Consider the following 18,685-nt stretch of genomic DNA (forward strand, 5'->3'; position numbering starts at 1 on the left):
AACTTTATTGTCATCTCCGCTACAGTCCAGTATATAGACAGACGAGATGACAAGGCTCCAGTTACAGCAGTGCAAGTAAACAAAAAATATATATATAAGAAGAGTAAGAAAATAAATATACACTTTAGGACCAGGGGTAAAGGGATCAATAACAATTTAAAATTTAAAGTTTGATACACAAGTCTCACACACAAGCCGTTGAAAGGGGAGGAGGGGTTGGCTGCTTCCAAATAGAGCACATTTCATTCATAATGATGTGAATTCAAGCCCATCATGTATTCATGATTTGAATCCTGGGTTGTGTGAAATCTCAGAAATGCACCCTAGACAAAGTGAATCTGTGAACTAAGGTGTAGGTGTGTTAGATCATGTTGTGGTGATCCTTGGGTTGAGGGATGGGTGTTCATACTGGAGTGCAAAATTAAAACCAATGGAAGATGGACAAGAAAAGTTCAAAGCCATCAGGTCCTCAGTTTAGAAAAAAGGGAAAAGAAGAGGAGGAGAAACGAGCAAAAGATACAGGTAAGCAGATGTGTCATTGGATAATGGCAGGTCATCCTGAAACAATCAGAATCAGAATCCTTTATTAATCCCTAAGGAAATTATGTGAGTTACAGTTGCTCCAAGATGAAATGGTAAAAATAGCAACAGTAACAGACTAAACTCCAAACAATACATTATGTTACAGATTTTAATATTAATTAGTCTTTGTCAATTGTTCTCATTGTATGACGAATTATGATGGCTGTTTGGTAGCCGTTTGCATACTATGCATACTCTCTCTCTTCATATGTGTGTGTGTGTGTGTGTGTGTGTGTGTGTGTGTGTGTGTGTGTGTGTGTGTACAACAGTTTTATATTAATGTACAATCCTTAATATGTTTTGTGTGTGTGTGTGGCGGGGGGGCGCCAGAGGGAGTTTTCGCCCAGGGCGCCAAACTGGCTAGGAACGCCACTGCATATCCGATCATGGTATGACACTGTGAATGGCACGAATCTAATCTAATTTTCAAATTCGATCTGGGTCACTTTCGTATGTGGTACTGAATCAGATACATATCCGATGTTTTAGAAAGCGACTGCTGTTTGAATGGTCATGTCGCATTAAATCCGTCTTTTACGTCACTGACACACGACGGACGCCAATTATCAGCTCCGGAGAAGCACCCGAGAAGATATCGCAAACGCTTCCTGGACATCCAGTGTAGATGTTAGTGAAACTGTTGGGAAGACAACGTGAACATGTTATTTGTACTGTATAATCTGCAGATTCTGACAGAAATCTGCAACTATCCTTTGAAGCACCGCTCCTCTGAAACAGCAATAAGGATCATTATTAGGTTATTTACATTATTATGTAAATAACAAAATAACTTAAAGCAAAAATTGGGAAACGTAAAGTTCGAAGTCTTTATATTAAGGGCCATCATTCAAACAATATTGTTTGCTCTGGGTCTAAACTGAGCGCGATGTGTGTGACGTCTTCTTTTGCTCATGCGGGTTCACACTAGTTTGCTGTCACATGTGTGAACAAGCAGACATAAAAATCGGATTTGATCAAAAAATCGGAATTGTGCACCTGCAGTGTGAACGTAGAAAAGACCACAGCGCCACTGAGTTTACACAAGACTAATGTCACAGACAGAGATGCTATACAAAGTCAGCCTGCAACATGTAGCCGGAATTTATTCATTTATTTTTACTTTGTGTCGAAGCATAGAAAGCTGACACTGGCTATGTCTCTGTGTGTAAGGCACTACATGCAAATGGGGAAAGTTCTTATTTGACTTGAATAAAAAAACAAAGAAAAACACTGTCAGGATTTTGCCTTTAACTGAATATTTTGTACAGTGTGTTAAGCCTATAATCAAGCTAAGATAGAAGCAGATTGCATATAGACAACTGGGAGTATGAAAAATAAGAAACTATTTAAAATAAACATATATATATAATCATCATACATAACCCTTTTTAAATTTTGTTTTAAATGATCACTTTATTACAGTTTGAAGTTCTGAAAGAATTTTCCTACTATAAGCCTCATTCACCCACATAGTCACTTAAGCACCTTTTCTATTCTTAAGTGCTTTTAGAATAACATTTATATATTCATACTCTCAACACATCAGAGTGGCAACTTGGGGTTCAATTTGTATGTCTGTTTGATGCTGGATTTACTCTTTGTATCATAAGTTACTTGCACCATGATGGTGAGGTGGTTTGCACTGATTGGTACTCTCCTCCCACAGTCCAAAGACATGGGCTCAGTGTTGACTCTAATTTGGCTGTATTGGTGGATTTGAGTATGAATGGTTGTCTGTGTTAACCCTGTGATAGACTGGCAACATGTCCAAGGTGTACCCCAGCATCCCCATAACTCTGGAGTGGAAAAGTGGAAGAAATGGATAATGGATAATGTGTACTCATTAATTGTAATTTCTCCATAGTTTTTCATGATTTTATAAACATTTTTTATTTAAAAAAGGGAGCAAATATTTTGAGTAAGCACTCATCTTGTACGTCCATCTTGTACAGTCTGTGCCATATAATAATAATAAAAAAAAAGATGCAGATCCTTAGGAAATAATGGAGCAACGTCCTTGATTAGTTTTTTTTTAAAAACCTCAGCTAAGAAAGTACACACAAAAGAAACTACATCCTACTTGTTACAGAAAAGTATACAAAGTACAACTACAGCTTGTGTCTGTTTTTGTAAGACAAAATATAAAATTATGTAAAATGCATTTTATTTGCACAGAATTTTTTTTTTTTAGATTGCCGAGTTCACATTTTCAGCATTGATTGCTTTGGGTTTTGTTTTAGTTTTTTTCAAAAAACATAAACTTTGTATTCAGGAAGCGACAACATTTCAACATATTGCTATCTTGGTTCTCTCTATGCTCAGTAAAAGCTCTGAAGTCTACACCTGTGCTGGTGTTTTGTGTCTACAGTGTTTCGTGCCAGGCGGGTGGCAGCCTGGGTGGGCGACACCGAGCTGTCCAAAATCTCTGTGCAGCCCACTGAGCTCCACTGAGCTGCAGAGGAGCTTATAATGAAAGAAAACAGCTCTAATCATTACACACACCCTCACCCTCCACCCTTCCCTTTCCTGTGTGCTTCTTCCCGCCTCCTTCCTCTCATTAAAAAAAAGACAGCAACCCGGAATACTGATGCATTGTTAAGCGCTCTTAATTGAACTTCTTAGAATTTAGGCCACATTAAGAATTCCTTGGATTCTTAATGTGCCATCATTTAAATGCTTAGTCTGTGTTCTCTCAGCTGCTTAGTTCGAATTGCCATTTGTGCTGTATTTATCTCAGCCACCTCCAGTGCACGTCCGTTCAGTGGAAGGGGAGGAATGGCTCTGGCAGATTTGTAATGTGCAGGCACGGAGGAAAGGACATCGACTCTTAATACAACAGAGGGAACAAAAGCCTGAGCTTGGAGCCAGCTGGGAGTTTCATCATCAGCCAGGGGAGAGAAAGAGAGAGCAAGAAAGGGGTGGGCAAAGTGGGAGAGCAAGAAAGAAACGAGGTAGTGGGAAAGAGCACAGGAGTGAGGGAAAAAAAGTTATTGGACTAGACGGGCCCGGGTGACATCAATAGCATCCCAAGCAGGGCCACAAATTAGCCGGGCAAGAAGCAGCGCAGCATGGGATCTGACAGCTGAGGCCCCGTGCGCAATGCCACCAGGGGATTAGCGGGGGCTTCGGGATCTGACACAGAGGGGATGAGCGTCATGGGCAGAATAAAGAGCAACGTGGGGATTAGAGAGCTTCCAGACACTCCACCAACACTCATGAAGGGCTTAAAGGGCTATAGATATCATTAATGAATGGACAGTGAGAGAGACTAAGAGAAAGAAAGACAGAGGCGCTTGGGGGTGTTGTCTTTTTGATTTTATTCAGCCTCCACATTGCCGCTCAGATTTTTAATGATCAGACATTCCACACGCTTGCATTAAAAGTCAATGAGAGGATGGCCGGAGAGGCAAACTGCTCGTGTTCATCATTCAACCAAACACAGAGCGCACCAGTCAGAGATGGCCAGCCTCTGACAGGGTATTGTATGTTCAATTCATGCAAGCCTCTGATGTTAGGCCTGAATAATTCATCTGAAAATGCCAAACATAGATTTGAATATTTGCACGCCTCTGTGCGGACACGGTGGAAGAAAACGAGATCGTATTCATCATTGTGCACATGTGGGTGAACTGTAGGTATCGAATTCTGCATTCAGGTGCTGGGTATGGGGTGATTTGAGGAGCCACGAAGCTGCATGTTGTTTTATAAAAAGGAAATCACTGAATCGCTTTTCTCGTATAAACAGACCTTGCCTTCAGATAGGTACAGCTCCACAAGCGTGTCTGCACAACCGCTGCAGGGATTTGACACCCAGATAACCTTTGTACTAGCAGCTCACAACAACGCCGAACATGAGACAAACCCATTAAGCTAATATGATCTTGGAAAATGCCATGCAGAAGAGAAAAGTCGGTAGAATATCAGCACAATCTGTGAACTTAAAAATGTCCACGTGCTGGGCCTTTTCCATGATAATGACATTGCCTCCGGGGGAAAAACAGGATATCTTGGACAGGAAGGCAGTGGGAGATAAGTCAGCCTGTTGTTTAGGAACATGGAGTTATCGTCCCCACCACCACCTCCTCCTCTGAGCTCCGTGTGCAGCACTAATGGAGTCTTTATCATGAAAGAGTTAACTACTTATCAGTGGGTCTCTACCAAGGATCAAGGCACAACTGGATTCGCTGAAGGGGCAGAATGCACTTTGATGAACTTCAGTCAGAGTTTAAAGAGAGCGTATTTTTATCCACAGAGTCCTAAATCTCTCTGTTAGGTTTACCTCCATTTGTGGACACAGGATAGGTGTCTTTGGAGAGAAAATGCAAGTCCATGATGTAAATGTCTTTGCCTGCCTCAGTGTGTGTGTGTGTGTCAGTCTGAGGTCATCAATTTGTCCACATTTGAGGATGAAAAAGCAATAGCTTGTTTCCTTCCTGACAGCATCGATGACTCTTCAGCCAGCTCTGTATGCCCAGATGATTCACATTCGACTTGTTTTTGAAATGAATTCCTGCCTCCCACTGGGCTCAAACCGTAATCCGCTCTCGCCTGCCTGCCTGTGCGTGAGGCGACAAACCTCGTCCTTGTGTACAGCCTTCTACCATTGTCCTAAGAGATCCTCTGAGATCCAGGAAGGTTGTGTGGGTGTACCCCCGCTTTGTCTTGGCTCTGAATGAACAAACAGTGTATAATCAGTTGTAATATGCCCTTGGAACAGAGAACCTAACGCTCCGAGTGTGAAGTTGTATCAATTTAGTGCACTTCTTGTACTCTGATTGATGCTACACAGAAGAGCCTTGTTACAATTACTGTCCCTTTCGCTGTTGTCGCCACTGAACTAGCGTTTGCAGTGACAGGTGCGCAGAAGAAAAGGACCGAGGCACAACTTCATTTACAAGAAGAAACTCTCATAGGTGAAAACATTGCAACATAGCAATAAAATAAATTGTCGTGCAATCACAATGATGGTAGCGTAGGTGATCTTTTTTTTTTTAAGTTTTGATTCGTAATAACAACCTGTGGAAATTCGAATGCAGCTTAATTGCTTCTTTGTTGTTGACACACTTTGTTAAAACTGGAATCAGGAGTTTTGTTGACAATAAATCTCAAAGTCAGACCTTTAAAGGGAGGCACTAGCGTTGCTTCAGCGCAAACACTCAGGCTTGGGAAGGCAGTGGTGTAGTCATTACTGCCTCCCATTTTCACATTGAGATTTTAATCATCGGCTACAGTATTTCTGATTGATGTGTGTGTGTGTGTGTGTGTGTGTGTGTGTGTGTGTGTGTGTGTGTGTGTGTGTGTGTGTGTGTGTGTTTACACACATATATCTGTTCACATGGGGGTTGTAATACATCTTTGTAATTAGTATTATAATTATAAGGCAATAAAACTGCGGTACACATGGGAGGCCGATCCATCTCTGGGATACTGCAATTATCCTGCTAAGATGTGTTACTGTGACAAATTTACAAGAAGCAAAGTGCAGCTCTGCACTGATCCGGTTAAAACAACGCACAGAACACAGACTTAGTTCAGTTTTGTGCCAATAAATGTGTGTAGAATCTATAAATATATCAACAGAGGAGATCTGTGGATTTTATTTGCTCAGCAGACAGGGTAGCAGCACAAAACAACCCCCTCCAAAAGCATAAAATGATTTAGTTCCAGACCTGTTGCCTCTTGTGTTTCTTTTTTCAACAACTTATGTCTAGACTGCAGTCCCAAGCAGCGAAATACTGATGCACAAACAACTCATCTTTGAGTTCTCCCTCAGTCTGGTCAATGCGGTGATATGAGACGGCCGCTGAGTGCGTCTAAATTGGCTTTGCCTTCTATTAGCTCCAACAGTGCCTCGTTATCAGCAGCCAAGATCTAGCCTGCAGGGCCAGACCTCTGCTTCTCCGCCACCCACCAGCTCACTGCCACGCACACACACACACGTGCAATGAATTCACAGGTATGCAGAAGCACACGCACGTAGGGATGCTCTCGCAGTCTTTCACACTCTGACACTAATACTTCCATTTTCATATCTTTGATTAAGCCAGCAGGATGTCCAGGTTGCCACTGAGCACATCTGCTTTCATAGCAGACACCCACAAAGGATAATGGGATGCTTATCAGCTGGAGAGAGAAGAGGAAATCGTAGCTCCCTCCATTGGTGGGCAGACACGGCGAGGTTTTCTCACAGCAACCTGAGAGTGGAAATGCAAATCAGGCTCTGTTGTGTAAATAGAAATGATTTAATTAGTTTAATATGGATGAGCGTCAACCCGGAGGGCGGGTTAAATATCAACAAGTTTATTAACTATTCACACACGCATGCACGGTGCATGTGCAGAAAGCAAAGGTTACGTTTGCTTAAATTACACACACACAGTAAATGTCGCTTGGCGTTTAACCTTTTCTAACAATGTGCAGACCCTCTTCCCCTTCAGCATCTGCTGTCACAGCCTGAACGTCGCCATCATGCCTGCAAGTCATGCTGTAGTGGTCCTAAAGTTTTGTTGCTTTGGATTCTTTGTGAATGTATCTGAGTTTGGGTTTCTGTTGAGGTTTTATTGTTTTTCCAAATGTTTGAAGTTTTGATTTTTTTTACTCCATGATGTGCTGGCCAGTCACAGGAGCACGTTCAGTGAGCGACTGAGATTACCCAAATGGAATGGTGTGAAAACCATCACAGGCCACAACACCAAGAAAAGCACAGTGGGGGGGACTGTGGAGAAGGCAAACGAACTCAACAACTTCTTCAACAGGTTTGACCAGCCCACAACCCCCCCACCCTCACCCTCACCTTCACTACAGAGTCCTCTCCCCACTCTCCTGCCTCCCTCGCTTCCCCCCCTTCCTGACACCATGACACCCCCCTCCTCCAATCCCTCTCTCAGCAGCAAGACATCTCCCCCCCTCCCCTCCTCCCAAACATCTCCCAGTGTCACAGTGGATCAGGTCAGGAGGCAACTGAGGAAGCTTCGCCCCAGAAAGGCAGCAGGCCCAGACAAGGTGTGTCCTAGGATGCTTAAGGCGTGTGCTGCTGAACTTGGGGAGCCGCTACAACGAGTCTTCAACCTCAGTCTGCGACTGGGGAGAGTGCCCGCCCTATGGAAGACATCCTGCATCGTCCCGGTCCCCAAAAAGAACCGGCCCAATGAGCTGAATGACTTCCGACCGGTGGCACTGACGTCACATCTTATGAAGACTCTAGAGCGGCTCTTCCTCAACCTCCTCCGACCACAGGTACAACATGCCCAGGACCCACTACAGTTTGCATACAAGGTGGGTGTCGGAGTGGAGGATGCCATCCTGTACCTCCTACACAGAGCCCACTCACACCTGGATGGGGGAAAAGGCACGGTCAGGATCCTGTTTCTTGACTTTTCCAGTGCCTTTAATACCATCCGGCCCTGTATGCTTCAGGAAAAACTGAACAGGATGGAGGTGGACCCCTGCCTGGTGGCTTGGATCTCCGACTACTTCACCGACAGACCACAGTACGTCAGGCTGAAGGACATCACGTCTGACACAGTGGTCAGCAGCACAGGAGCACCACAGGGAACTGTGCTGTCCCCTCTTCTCTTCACCCTGTACACCTCTGACTTCTGCTACAACTCTGAATTATGCCATATTCAGAAGTTTGCAGATGACACGGCCATCATGGGGTGTATCTGGGATGATCAAGAAGAGGAGTACAGAAGTCTGGTGAGGAACTTTGTCGCATGGAGTCACACAAACCACCTGCAACTCAACACCTCAAAGACTAAGGAACTGGTTGTGGACTTCGGGAGGTCCAGAGCAGGTCCACTGCCGGTTCAGATAGAGGGGGAGGAGGTGGAGGTGGTCAACAAGTACAAGTACCTCGGGCTGTGGGTGGACAATAAACTGGACTGGTCATGCAACACAGAGCACCTGTATAAAAAAGCCCAAAGCCGACTGTACTTCCTCAGGAGGCTGAGGTCTTTTAACATCTGCAGGAAGCTCCTGAGGATGTTTTACCAGTCGGTGGTTGCTGGAGTACTTTTCTATGCTGTGGTGTGCTGGGGGAGCAGCACAGCAAAGAAGGACTCATCCAGGCTGGAGAAACTGATCAGGAGGGCTAGCTCTGTGGTCGGCATGAAGCTGGACACTCTGGTGACAGTGGCAGAGAAAAGGACATTAAAGAAACTGATGGACATTATGGACAATGCTGGGCATCCTCTGCACACGGCCATAAACAACCAGAAGAGTCTGTTCAGTGACAGGTTGCTTCTCCCCAAGACAAGAACTAACAGACTTAAAAACTCCTTTGTCCCACACGCCATCAGACTGTTTAACTCCTCTCTGGAGGGGAGAGGGAGGGGAAACAGGAGGACAAAGGAGGGAACAACTAAGCTGTAGTGCCTCTGCACCTCACTGTACAATACCTTGTGCAATACTTTTTGTAAATAGTCAACAGTGCAATAGACTCAATACTTGAAATGTGCAATTCACTTGTATTTTTATTTTTTATTCCTATTTATTCTATTTATCCCCTTTGTATATTTTATTTATATTTGTCTCTGTATTTATATATGTGTGTGTGTGTGTGTGTGTGTGTGTGTGTGTGTGTGTGTGTGTGTGTGTGTGTGTGTGTGTGTGTGTGTGTGTGTGTGTGTGTGTATATAACAGTTCTGTAACTGTAACTTTGGTCGTTGCTGTGCTTTTTTTGGAAGTCGAATTTCCCAGAGGAACCCACCCGAGGGATTAATAAAGTTCTATCTTATCTTATCTTATCTTAAATGCACCACTGAACGACACAGGAAATCATCCCTGCCTGTGGATATCTCCCATTAAAAATCCTCCATATAACGCACAGTACACACTGCAGTAGTTACACCCTTTTCCACATCCTCACCAGTAAAAATAACAAAGTTTCACAGTTTACAGTTTAGAGTAAAATGTCAATTATATAATTTTAATGTCTGTAATATTCTGGATATTTATAATAAAGCTATTTGAATAAATTAGAGCTATTTCTTATATTTTGTAACTTTGTAATATATTGAATTATTTAATTTAGTTCAGTCTGTTAGTGTTCTTATTGTCTTGGAGCAACTGTAACCAAGTCATTTTCTTAGGGATTCATAAAGTATTCTCATTTTGAATCTTTTCTTTTTCTGTTGTAGATTTGCTGCTGTATAACCTAATGTAAGCCTCACGTTTCACTCTCTAACATTTTTGTGTACAAAACAGTTTATGGTCGGCTCAGTGACCATCAGGTCCCCTGGCTGTAAAATCATCATCCCTAGTTTGTATGCAGTTTTGAGGATATGCTGTGTCTGACTTTTGCCAAACATGGTGCTGTGCATTATGGTCAAGCATTTCCACTTTTGTCTTGTCTGTTCAAAGGACTCTGTTCCAGCTGTCTTGTGGTTTGTTTAGATGCAACTTTGCAAACCTAAGCTGTGCTGCCATGTTGGATAGCCACAATTACTTCCCTAAGATCATATGCTTCCTCCTTAACACAAAGCAAACTGCCAATCCTCTGCTTCTATAGAGGCGCTAACACTTGCTGAGGATCAACAAATGAAGTTAATTTGATTAGTACGACCTCTATTCTACTTACCCTCTTAATTATATAAGCACTAAGGCTGTACTTAGTGTTTCACACATTGCTTCTGCATTTTGGCTTAATTTTTCTCTAAATAAATAATAACACTGTTTAATATATCTTGTTTTGCAGTTCTTGTGAGGTTGTATTTAAATCATTTTAAGGCCTGGAAAAGACTGGACATTATTATGTCCTGACAAATAAAACCTCAGAACTGACAGCGGGTGTGTTTTCTTTTTACCATGACTGGAATTTCTAAGAATGAAAAATGAACACATAGAGAACAAACTAGCTTTGTCTCAAGGTGACTGTACACCTGCTTGCAGTATTTGTGCTGAGCTAATTCCCTGCTGGCTAAAACTTCATATTCAGCATAGATTGTCTTGTCATCAATGGTTTGCATTCAGCAGAAACTTCAGGAAGTCATTGCACCCAACCAAGAAATAGTCCTGCACATTACTCCCTTTTAAACCAGTAATTGTGATTTTTGCACTCCTGTATTTAGTTGTTATTTGTAGTAGTTAAACAAATGAAACGTAACACGTTAGTGAGCTTTAGTAACCATTGTACGTGAATTTTATTATTGCTGAACAGAGCCATGCAGGCAGTTTCTCAATTACAGCTAATATAAACTAAACCAGGCTTCGGATTTCCAATTCAATTCAAGGTATAGACAGAATATTTGGCAAGAAACTGAATAGGTATACGATCTCCTTAAATGTTAACTTTTTTCTCCAACCTGCAGCTGATAATGATTGTGACTCTATTCTGATTTTACCAATATTTGCTCTCCTGCTTCTTCTTTCTGAAACACCTCTAAAGTTGGCAATCCATAGAGCAGAATGAGGAACAGTTAGCACAAAAAGTCAGATGTGGAGATTTCTGAGTGAGAGGCATAATTCAACTAAAACTATGCAAATATATGTGCTAGCAGAAGATAAGTTCATGAGGACGATGCGGGCAAGAAAGGAGAATCAGTTTCCTTAAAATCACAGAACAGGAGAAACTCTGCTGAGTGTTTATTTGTTTATTTAAATAAATGAAAAAGAGACTCCTGAGGGATTATGCCTCTTACTGCCAGGTGAAGAAACACCCCACACAAAAAAGACGCTTTTCCAAAACGTGCAGCTCCTTTGTAAATATTTTAGCTTCATGTCTGAAGAGAAAACATGAGCAGTATCTCAATTTATGTAACACAAAGATTTTTGAAAAAGGCCTTTAAAAATGACCTTTAACGTCTGCTTACCCGCTCGGTAGAAAGTCGGTGAAGCTAAAGATGCGGGGCGGGAAATCTTGTGATGACTCAGAGTAAGATGAATGTTGATAGCTATTGAATCAGCCTGCCATGAATAATTGAAGTGACAAACAGGCCAGAGCGCTTGAAGGCAACAACTCTCAGTCACATCTCAAGTTCAAGAATGAGAGTTTAATAACCAGCGAGATTTCTGTTCCTTTACTTTCAGGTCATAACTCGAGGCCTCTATCCCCAGCTTTTATTCATCCCCTCATCACCAACCACAGAATGAGGTCAGTTTTATTGAAAGTTTCCTCGAGCCCTTTCCTGTTGTCCGCCTCTGCTTATGTAAACCAGACAGCCCCAGCTGAGCGGACACGGCGCCTCGAACGAGAATAGGGCCTTGATTCCATTCTCGGGAGCTTCTCGTCATCTCCTGCTGTCCAAGAATTTGTAATCTACCTCTAGTCAGATCAAATCAAAGACATTGTTGTGTCTCACAAAGATATCTTTACATGTGATTGCAAGTCTGAGTTTCCCGCTCTTACTTGCTGCTTTGTGTTGTTTCCATGTTATTTCCTGTGAATCACCATAACTTCTTGGAACTGATCAATTTTTTTTTTTTTTTAGCACAGCAGTGCCAGCTTTGGCTTTTACTGCTGGGGGGGTTACCTTCATATTCTGCTGCTCATCCCTACAAAACCATGTCTATCATGAGAAAGTGAAAGAAACCACAAAAGGAAGGAAGCAGGACGTCAGTTGCAAGAGCGTCTGCGTCAAGCTGCATTCAATTGTTCTGCAGTTGGAAAGAAGCAGTCAAAGCAAAAACACAGTAAAACTGGTCTACCAGATTGCTTCTTTGATTTTTTTTTTTTTTTTTTTAAAGAAAAAGAAAACACCATGGAAGTGGGAGGGAATGGCCATTGTGTGGCTGAAAAAACAATTCCCACATCGGGACGAGCAAGAATTACAGCGCAGCGCCAGTCTGAGCCCGACGGTAAACACAGCACAGTCCATGTCAAACTGGTGGGAGTCCCATATGAATAATTAACCCAGCACAAGTGGGTAGTGCTAAGTCTAAGTAAAGTTCATCGCAGGAAAGGGGGAAAACAAAGCTGCGTAAGTTGCAGCTCGGTGGATCGATTAGTAATGAATGCAGTGTAGTTAATTTTAGAGTTACAAGGGCTTTTGGAGTTTCATTATACTCTCTAATTCACATGGAAATGCCTCTCATAAACATGATTCAGGTGAGTGGGCAGAGAGAGTGGCCTGACAAACAAAACCCCACAGCACTCTGTTCCTGTCTATGGCAGATAGATGATTTTACAGGCAAGGAAATACATTCGCACTCTTACAGTAAGCCGTTAAAATGGCTCTTGTGCATGTCATTATTGAAATGAGATGCCCAGTATGGCACTGCTAATCAAAAGCTGGAGTAATCTTAATAATCTGTTTCACTATCATATCTTAGAAGCACACTCTTTAGCCCAGCAGCCACTCTCAATCCCATTCTTTAATGGTTAAGGAGAATCCTAACTTCTGGCAAGCCTTTCCATGTAAGAGTCGCTGGCAATCTAATAAAAAAAACCCTGAGGTAAGATTCAAACTCTAAGTAGTTCAGAACATAACCTGAAATTGTCAAATGTCCTCAAAGAATCCATATTTACACTACACAGTGTTTGTCCCACATGGATAACAATCTCGCCATTGCTCGAGGCCACATCTAAAATACACTCCCACTTCCTGTAGGCTTGTCAGATATGATCTGATCTCCTCATAAGCACTCTCTTTTAAAGCTCAGACATATTTGCGTGTGGGAAGAAGTTTTTTTTAGATAACAACATTTTGTAAACACAGGGTGGGTTTGATTGGAGCTCTGGCTTGTCCCCAGCTTCTGTAACCTTGCCAGGTTTGCCAGAAGGATGTGGGCTTTCCTCCAACCCTGCAAAGGAAACACGACGGACTCATCGGCCAAAATGCAACATGAATGAGTCAACGTGTCAAATCAAAAATCTTGCCCTGATTTTACAGTTTTTTTTAAAAAAGAAAAAAAAAGATATTTATAAAACACAAAAAGTGAAATAAATCTTTGAAAGTGATCACACCTCCTCTAGTATGGCTGCATATCACACTGATGGCTCTTTTCCAGAGTCTTTTGAATTTGATCAGTTTTCAGTTTTACTAGGACACTCGACTCAATTTGGTTCTCCTTAAACTGAAGATGAGCTTAATTATAAGCACTGTGTGAACTTCTGGACCAGTAACACTACAAAAGGTGATTGTTTTGCTTGCATCATGCAGTCAGTTTGACATTATTTTGCATATTAGCAGCTGACAGCAAAGTAATGCGTGATGTAGCATTGCAGCGTGTTAACCAAGACACTGAAGAAGACCAAGAGCTAGTAAGACTTTTCAGACATTTTCAAATCGATTGCATTTTGCAAGAAAACCCCACAAGGCAGCATCAAATTTGCACCAGCTGCAGAGTACACAACTCAACTCACAACTAGCTTTTTCTTAGCTGTGTGGTTTTCATTACATACACTACTTTAATAGCGCATGATACAGTTTATGTAGAGACCGGTAAATCAAACTGAACGTAATATATGAAGTACGTGTAATTCAATTTTAGCTTTGTCACATATGATGAAAAATGTGAGTTAATAATCCCAATTACACAACTCCACTGGCGGCTGCTTTAATACTGTGTGTGTTTGTAGGTGCTAAAAGAAAAATATGACTGATTATCATAAATATGCACCACATAAACATACACGATTCGTATTTCATCACCGTGGCAGACCACAGAGAATTGAGGAAATGCTAATGTGTTCGGCAGCTTTCCCATTCAGTACGGGTGCTGATGATTATCCAGCTTTGAGTCCAGTGGGACCTTTACCTGCACGAAAATGACTACAGCAGTATCATCACGCAAATATCACCAGAGGAAAAAGTAACTCATCTGCTGACTACCCGTGATCACTGGTTTCCTCTGAAGCACAGACAGGGGGGAGGGAAAAAACAAGATGTCTGGCATTTCAAACAACCTCACAGCCTGTTGTAATTTCCGTTGCAGCCTCTGTATGTGAACACACTGCAAAGTGTTTCAGTCATTGTTGTAATACTGTTTCCCAATAGAAATAAAACTGTACCTTATTTAACTGCACCTTTACCCCAAGTTTAATAAATGATGCAGCTCAAGGAGAGGGAAGGAGAGAAAAATATGGATGTGAAACATTTTTAGCCTTTGGGTAAATTTCAAGGAAAAAAAAAAAAGTCTTATCTTCAGTAAGTAGAGGTGTAAACAAAGCAAAAATGTCCAGCACAGTTGGAACTCATCTTGACACAGCCTAACAAAGCAGATGTTTAAGTAGTTTCAGGGAGCTGCTGCTCGGAGGAAAATATTTAGATCAAAACTGGCAGCTTTAACTGTGTGGGTAGCCTGCACTTTCCTGCACGCAACCACAAACCAAAAGCAGCAGATGAACAGGTATGACTGTGGCTCTTCCAACTGCGAGCTGGGATTGAATTGTTTGGGGTGTAGCTGCTCTCCAATTGCCAAGCGCAGTGCAAAAGACAAGGCCGGTGTTCAGGATGCAGGATATAGAGCGGCCTCTCTTGAGGCTGGTGGTTTGAAACTATCGATTAGCACTGTACCAATGCTCTCAGAAAACATTTAAAGGCCAACCGTTCGCTAAAAAGAAAACCCTTTACTCTTCAAATATATATATATTTATTTCCATAATCCTTCATACAAACATCTTTCTGCTTCAAAAAATAAACTGTTGTAACAGGTGAATTAATAAAAGTGCCCATAGCTGTCAACAGTGTCCACAAAGAAGTCCAAGAGAAGGTAAAGCTGTGTGATGATTGGATATAAAGCAACAGAAGGCAATCCACCAGCTTGAAACACCATAACGTTGAGTAACCGTCTCTCTCTTCCACTCTGTGGGTTGGTCTCCAACACCTGAGTTGTACAGGAGCAAGCAGCTTGAGCACTCTTGTCAGTCAGGACTAAAAGGACAGTTTTTTGCTCCTCTCTGCAAAGCATTGCTGGATTAGAAAAATAATTAAGGGCAGTTAAATTCTAACTTCATTCCCGACTGATTAGACTGCAGGTGAAGCTCCAATGCAAATTGTATCCGCCATAACAGGTTGCTTAACCTGGGGTAGAGACTGAACTCTCATTTTCTTATAAAAGGAGGGAGGGATATCTGCCACTGGGGTGTGTTCATTTTTATTTGTTTTCAATGCAAATTAAGGTATGGAAATGTCGCTTTAACCCCGCTGATCATTGCTAAAGCATTTTAGTTGGAATTCACAAATTCCTCTGGGTGGAAAATATTTTCATGATGCACCATAAACTCCCTCTGAATATGCACATTTGTTGGCACAGTGTACACGTTTACGTGACCTCATGGGTTAAGCGCTTAAATGGAGCATGGAACATCACCGTGGAACCTCAAATCCTCTCCAGATGACCAGTGCATCCAGTGTCAGTTAACAAAATTCTCCTCTTTGAGTTCATGTGTTGTATTCAAATGGTTGGCCAACTCTTGCATCACGGCACCTTTACCAATCTGATCGTTCCTCCTCTTTTCCATAATCACGTCTTCCAGGCTTTGAAATTCCAGGACGTGACTTTTCTTCTCAGAAAACAGCAGTTTTAACCTGTACGGCTGCTTCCCAATCCTGATCTCCCCTCCGATTTTAAATTCCCGTTTGCCAAAGCGACACCAGGCTGCAAAACACTCAGAATTTCTCCAGTACAGCTCCCTGTCTCTTGACCCAACGTGGTCCAGCGCGTTGCGCACAATCACCTCTGGCGGGAGCGCGCGGTACCTGTAGAGGCTGTTCACTATCCGGCCTTGTTTGCCCTGGCTCACATCGGTGAGAAAGTTGTTCTTGATTTCAGCCCGGTGCAAATGAACCACCTGAAAGTCCCCGACGTAAACAGCCCAGTGTGGATACTGTCCAGTGGCCACGAACTCCAGCAGGTCTCCCGGTCTGCACTTGTTCAGAAGACTTTCCGCGGAGTGAGTCGCGGCTCCGGTTTTTCTTTCGAAGACGCACTCTTCTCGATAATAGATCGCGCACTCCAGCTCGTCCCGGGGGTCAAAGGGCTTCTCTTCATGGTTTACCTGGCGTTTGTCCGCTGGAAAGTGATCAAAATTGTCGTCCTGGTCGTCGTCGTCGTCGTTGGAAAAAATATAAGACACGCCAATCCGCGGTCCGTCGTCTTCCGGGTCGAACCCATTTGGGTCCGACGTTGGCACCTCCGCGTAATTTAGATGCGTTAGTTTCTCCACCTGATTCCCCATAAAGGTGAACGGTCAGCGGTAGCCGGTTTGAGCCTGACACAGAAACAGGATCCACCTGTTCTTGGCGTCCCCGGGAACTACACGTAAAAAACAAAGGTTGCAGGGACTAACTAAATCCAAAGCGGCGAAGAAGGGCACCAATAATCCATGTCCAGCAGATTTTCTCCAATTGAACACCAACTGCGTCGATCTATGTGGAAACACACAAGACGGATGTGTTTAAGGGGTTGAATTTAGATATTAAAGGCATTTCTTCAAGTCAAACTGTGACGCTTAGTCCTAACAGGTGTGACCTGACTCACCTGTTGGCTCACAGTTTCCACGTAACAATCCCAACACAACTATTCTTATTGCTGCAGTTTTTACTTTTCCTGTCACCTCAGTGTTGTATCCTATCACCTACATTGCTCCTGTCGCGTCAGCCTGTCTCAGTTGTAGCTACTCTACACTTACTGATTTTCTTCTTTATTTTTGAACGTGAGCTCGCGGGGCAGCAGACACTCACCTGCAGGTCAGCTCCAGTCAGCAGCTGCTGTCTCACTCGCTCCTGTTGTCTCATCAGTAAAATAATGAGTAGTTTAGACTGCGCTGGCACCTGCTCTCCTTCCTGTATGGTAAGCTGTTGCGCTGTGCTTTGCTCTGTTGTATAGACTGAAGCATGAACCACTGTGGGCTGTTTCTTTTCTTCTTCTTTTTTTTTCTTCTTTGCAGCGAAACTCGCCCAGGAGCCAACGACTGCTGGGAGGTGTTGTCATTTAAAGCGACAGTACGCCTTTTATGCCTCATTGCGTGTTCAGTCTTCAGTCAAAATCAGCAGAACATTAGAAATGGATACGTTAATATTTTAAACTGACACCGGGATCCCAAAAGCTCTGAAATTTGATAAATGTCGATAATAAAGGCCATAACTATGTTAACAATATGAAAGACGAGAGGGGATTACGCAATATGTCCACTAGCAGGTCCTTAAAATGGAATTATATATTATTATATTTGAGGGTAAGAAAAAGTTATGGCGCTAGGTTTTTTGCAATGGAGTTTTAAATCACAACAAACAACAAAACAGGAAATAACAAAAGTGTCATCAAAAATTCCCATTTAGTGGGAACTTCATGGGAACTGACAGTTTTTCATCCCTACAGACAACTTTGACTTGTTTAACTCAGACATGCTGCAAAACCAAGGTGACGCATTCATATTTTATTAACAGGTTTCTATTTAAATTCAGGTTGTGTCATTGTAGGAAAGCAAAAACTAACATTATGCAGTCACATCCAAATGAATTTTATAGAATTGGATGGGTTTTTTTATGTGTTTACTCAGAGGACAAAAACAAAACACTGGATTTTGACATCTCACCTGCCAATCTTTTTTTGAGCTCAGTGAGGCTTGGATGTGGAAAAAGTGAAATGCACTTCATTGAGATCAAGTTTCCAAGTAACAGCACAGGAATCCTAATGAAGGAGCACCATTCAGGGAGGATTTACATAAACACAGGAGCCACACAATTGTTTAGGTTTTTCTTCTGCTCCCAGTAGTCTTCAGCAGCCTAATGCTGTACAGAAATTGTTTCACTTTAGAGAAGGTGGTGGGTGGGTCATGTGGGTAACCTTAGAGAATGTTGTTTTCTTGCCAAGCCTGTGTGTCAACAGCGCACAGAACCAGGCCACTCCTGGACTTGGCAAGGAAAACAAGAAACTTGTGTCAGAGGAGAATTTTAAAATGCGAGTCTCATTGGAGGCCCGTTGTTCTCTGCCCCGTCTTTCCAATCAGCTCAAGCGCTGCTCGGGCCAAGACTCGTGTGCCAAGAAGTGATAATATGTTCACTTCCTGCCAAAAGGTAAAAATCCTGCTTGGACAGGCCTTATATCCAGGCTTACAGTGTTTCAGCCATCCATTACACCTACTTCCTGGAGCTTTTTGAGGCCAGAGATGAATGTGAATTCCAGATCAAACAGGAACCAGAAATAAGAAATCTGTGAG

At 42.5% G+C, this 18,685-nt stretch overlaps 1 protein-coding gene across 2 annotated transcripts; it reads right to left on the bottom strand.

Annotated features, from left to right (window-relative positions):
* Positions 1-15,097: 15,097 nt before the first annotated feature.
* lratd2b (LRAT domain containing 2b) lies at positions 15,098-17,424 on the bottom strand. Of its 2 annotated transcripts, none has more exons than XM_086310746.1 (2): positions 17,208-17,424; positions 15,098-16,892 (listed from the first exon to the last, which is right to left on the bottom strand). In XM_086310746.1, the coding sequence occupies exon 2, from the start codon at positions 16,700-16,702 to the stop codon at positions 15,878-15,880; it is 825 nt and encodes a 274-aa protein (XP_086166872.1). In that variant the 5' UTR covers positions 16,703-16,892; positions 17,208-17,424; the 3' UTR covers positions 15,098-15,877. The 2 variants fall into 2 exon arrangements, with proteins under 2 accessions (XP_086166872.1, XP_086166873.1); XM_086310747.1 differs by lacking the exon at positions 17,208-17,424 and adding an exon at positions 17,005-17,159.
* Positions 17,425-18,685: the final 1,261 nt, after the last annotated feature.

This window comes from Aulonocara sp. 'chitande type north' Nkhata Bay, linkage group LG11 (genome assembly GCF_057382095.1).
Source record: "Aulonocara sp. 'chitande type north' Nkhata Bay isolate Kocher_YH1m ecotype deep benthic linkage group LG11, A_spYH_male_GT1.1, whole genome shotgun sequence".
NCBI lineage: Eukaryota > Metazoa > Chordata > Actinopteri > Cichliformes > Cichlidae > Aulonocara > Aulonocara sp. 'chitande type north' Nkhata Bay.

Coding starts and splice junctions, on each gene's coding strand:
- lratd2b (XM_086310746.1), bottom strand. CDS start 16,702: ATGGGGAATCAGGTGGAGAAACTAACGCATCTAAATTACGCGGAGGTG.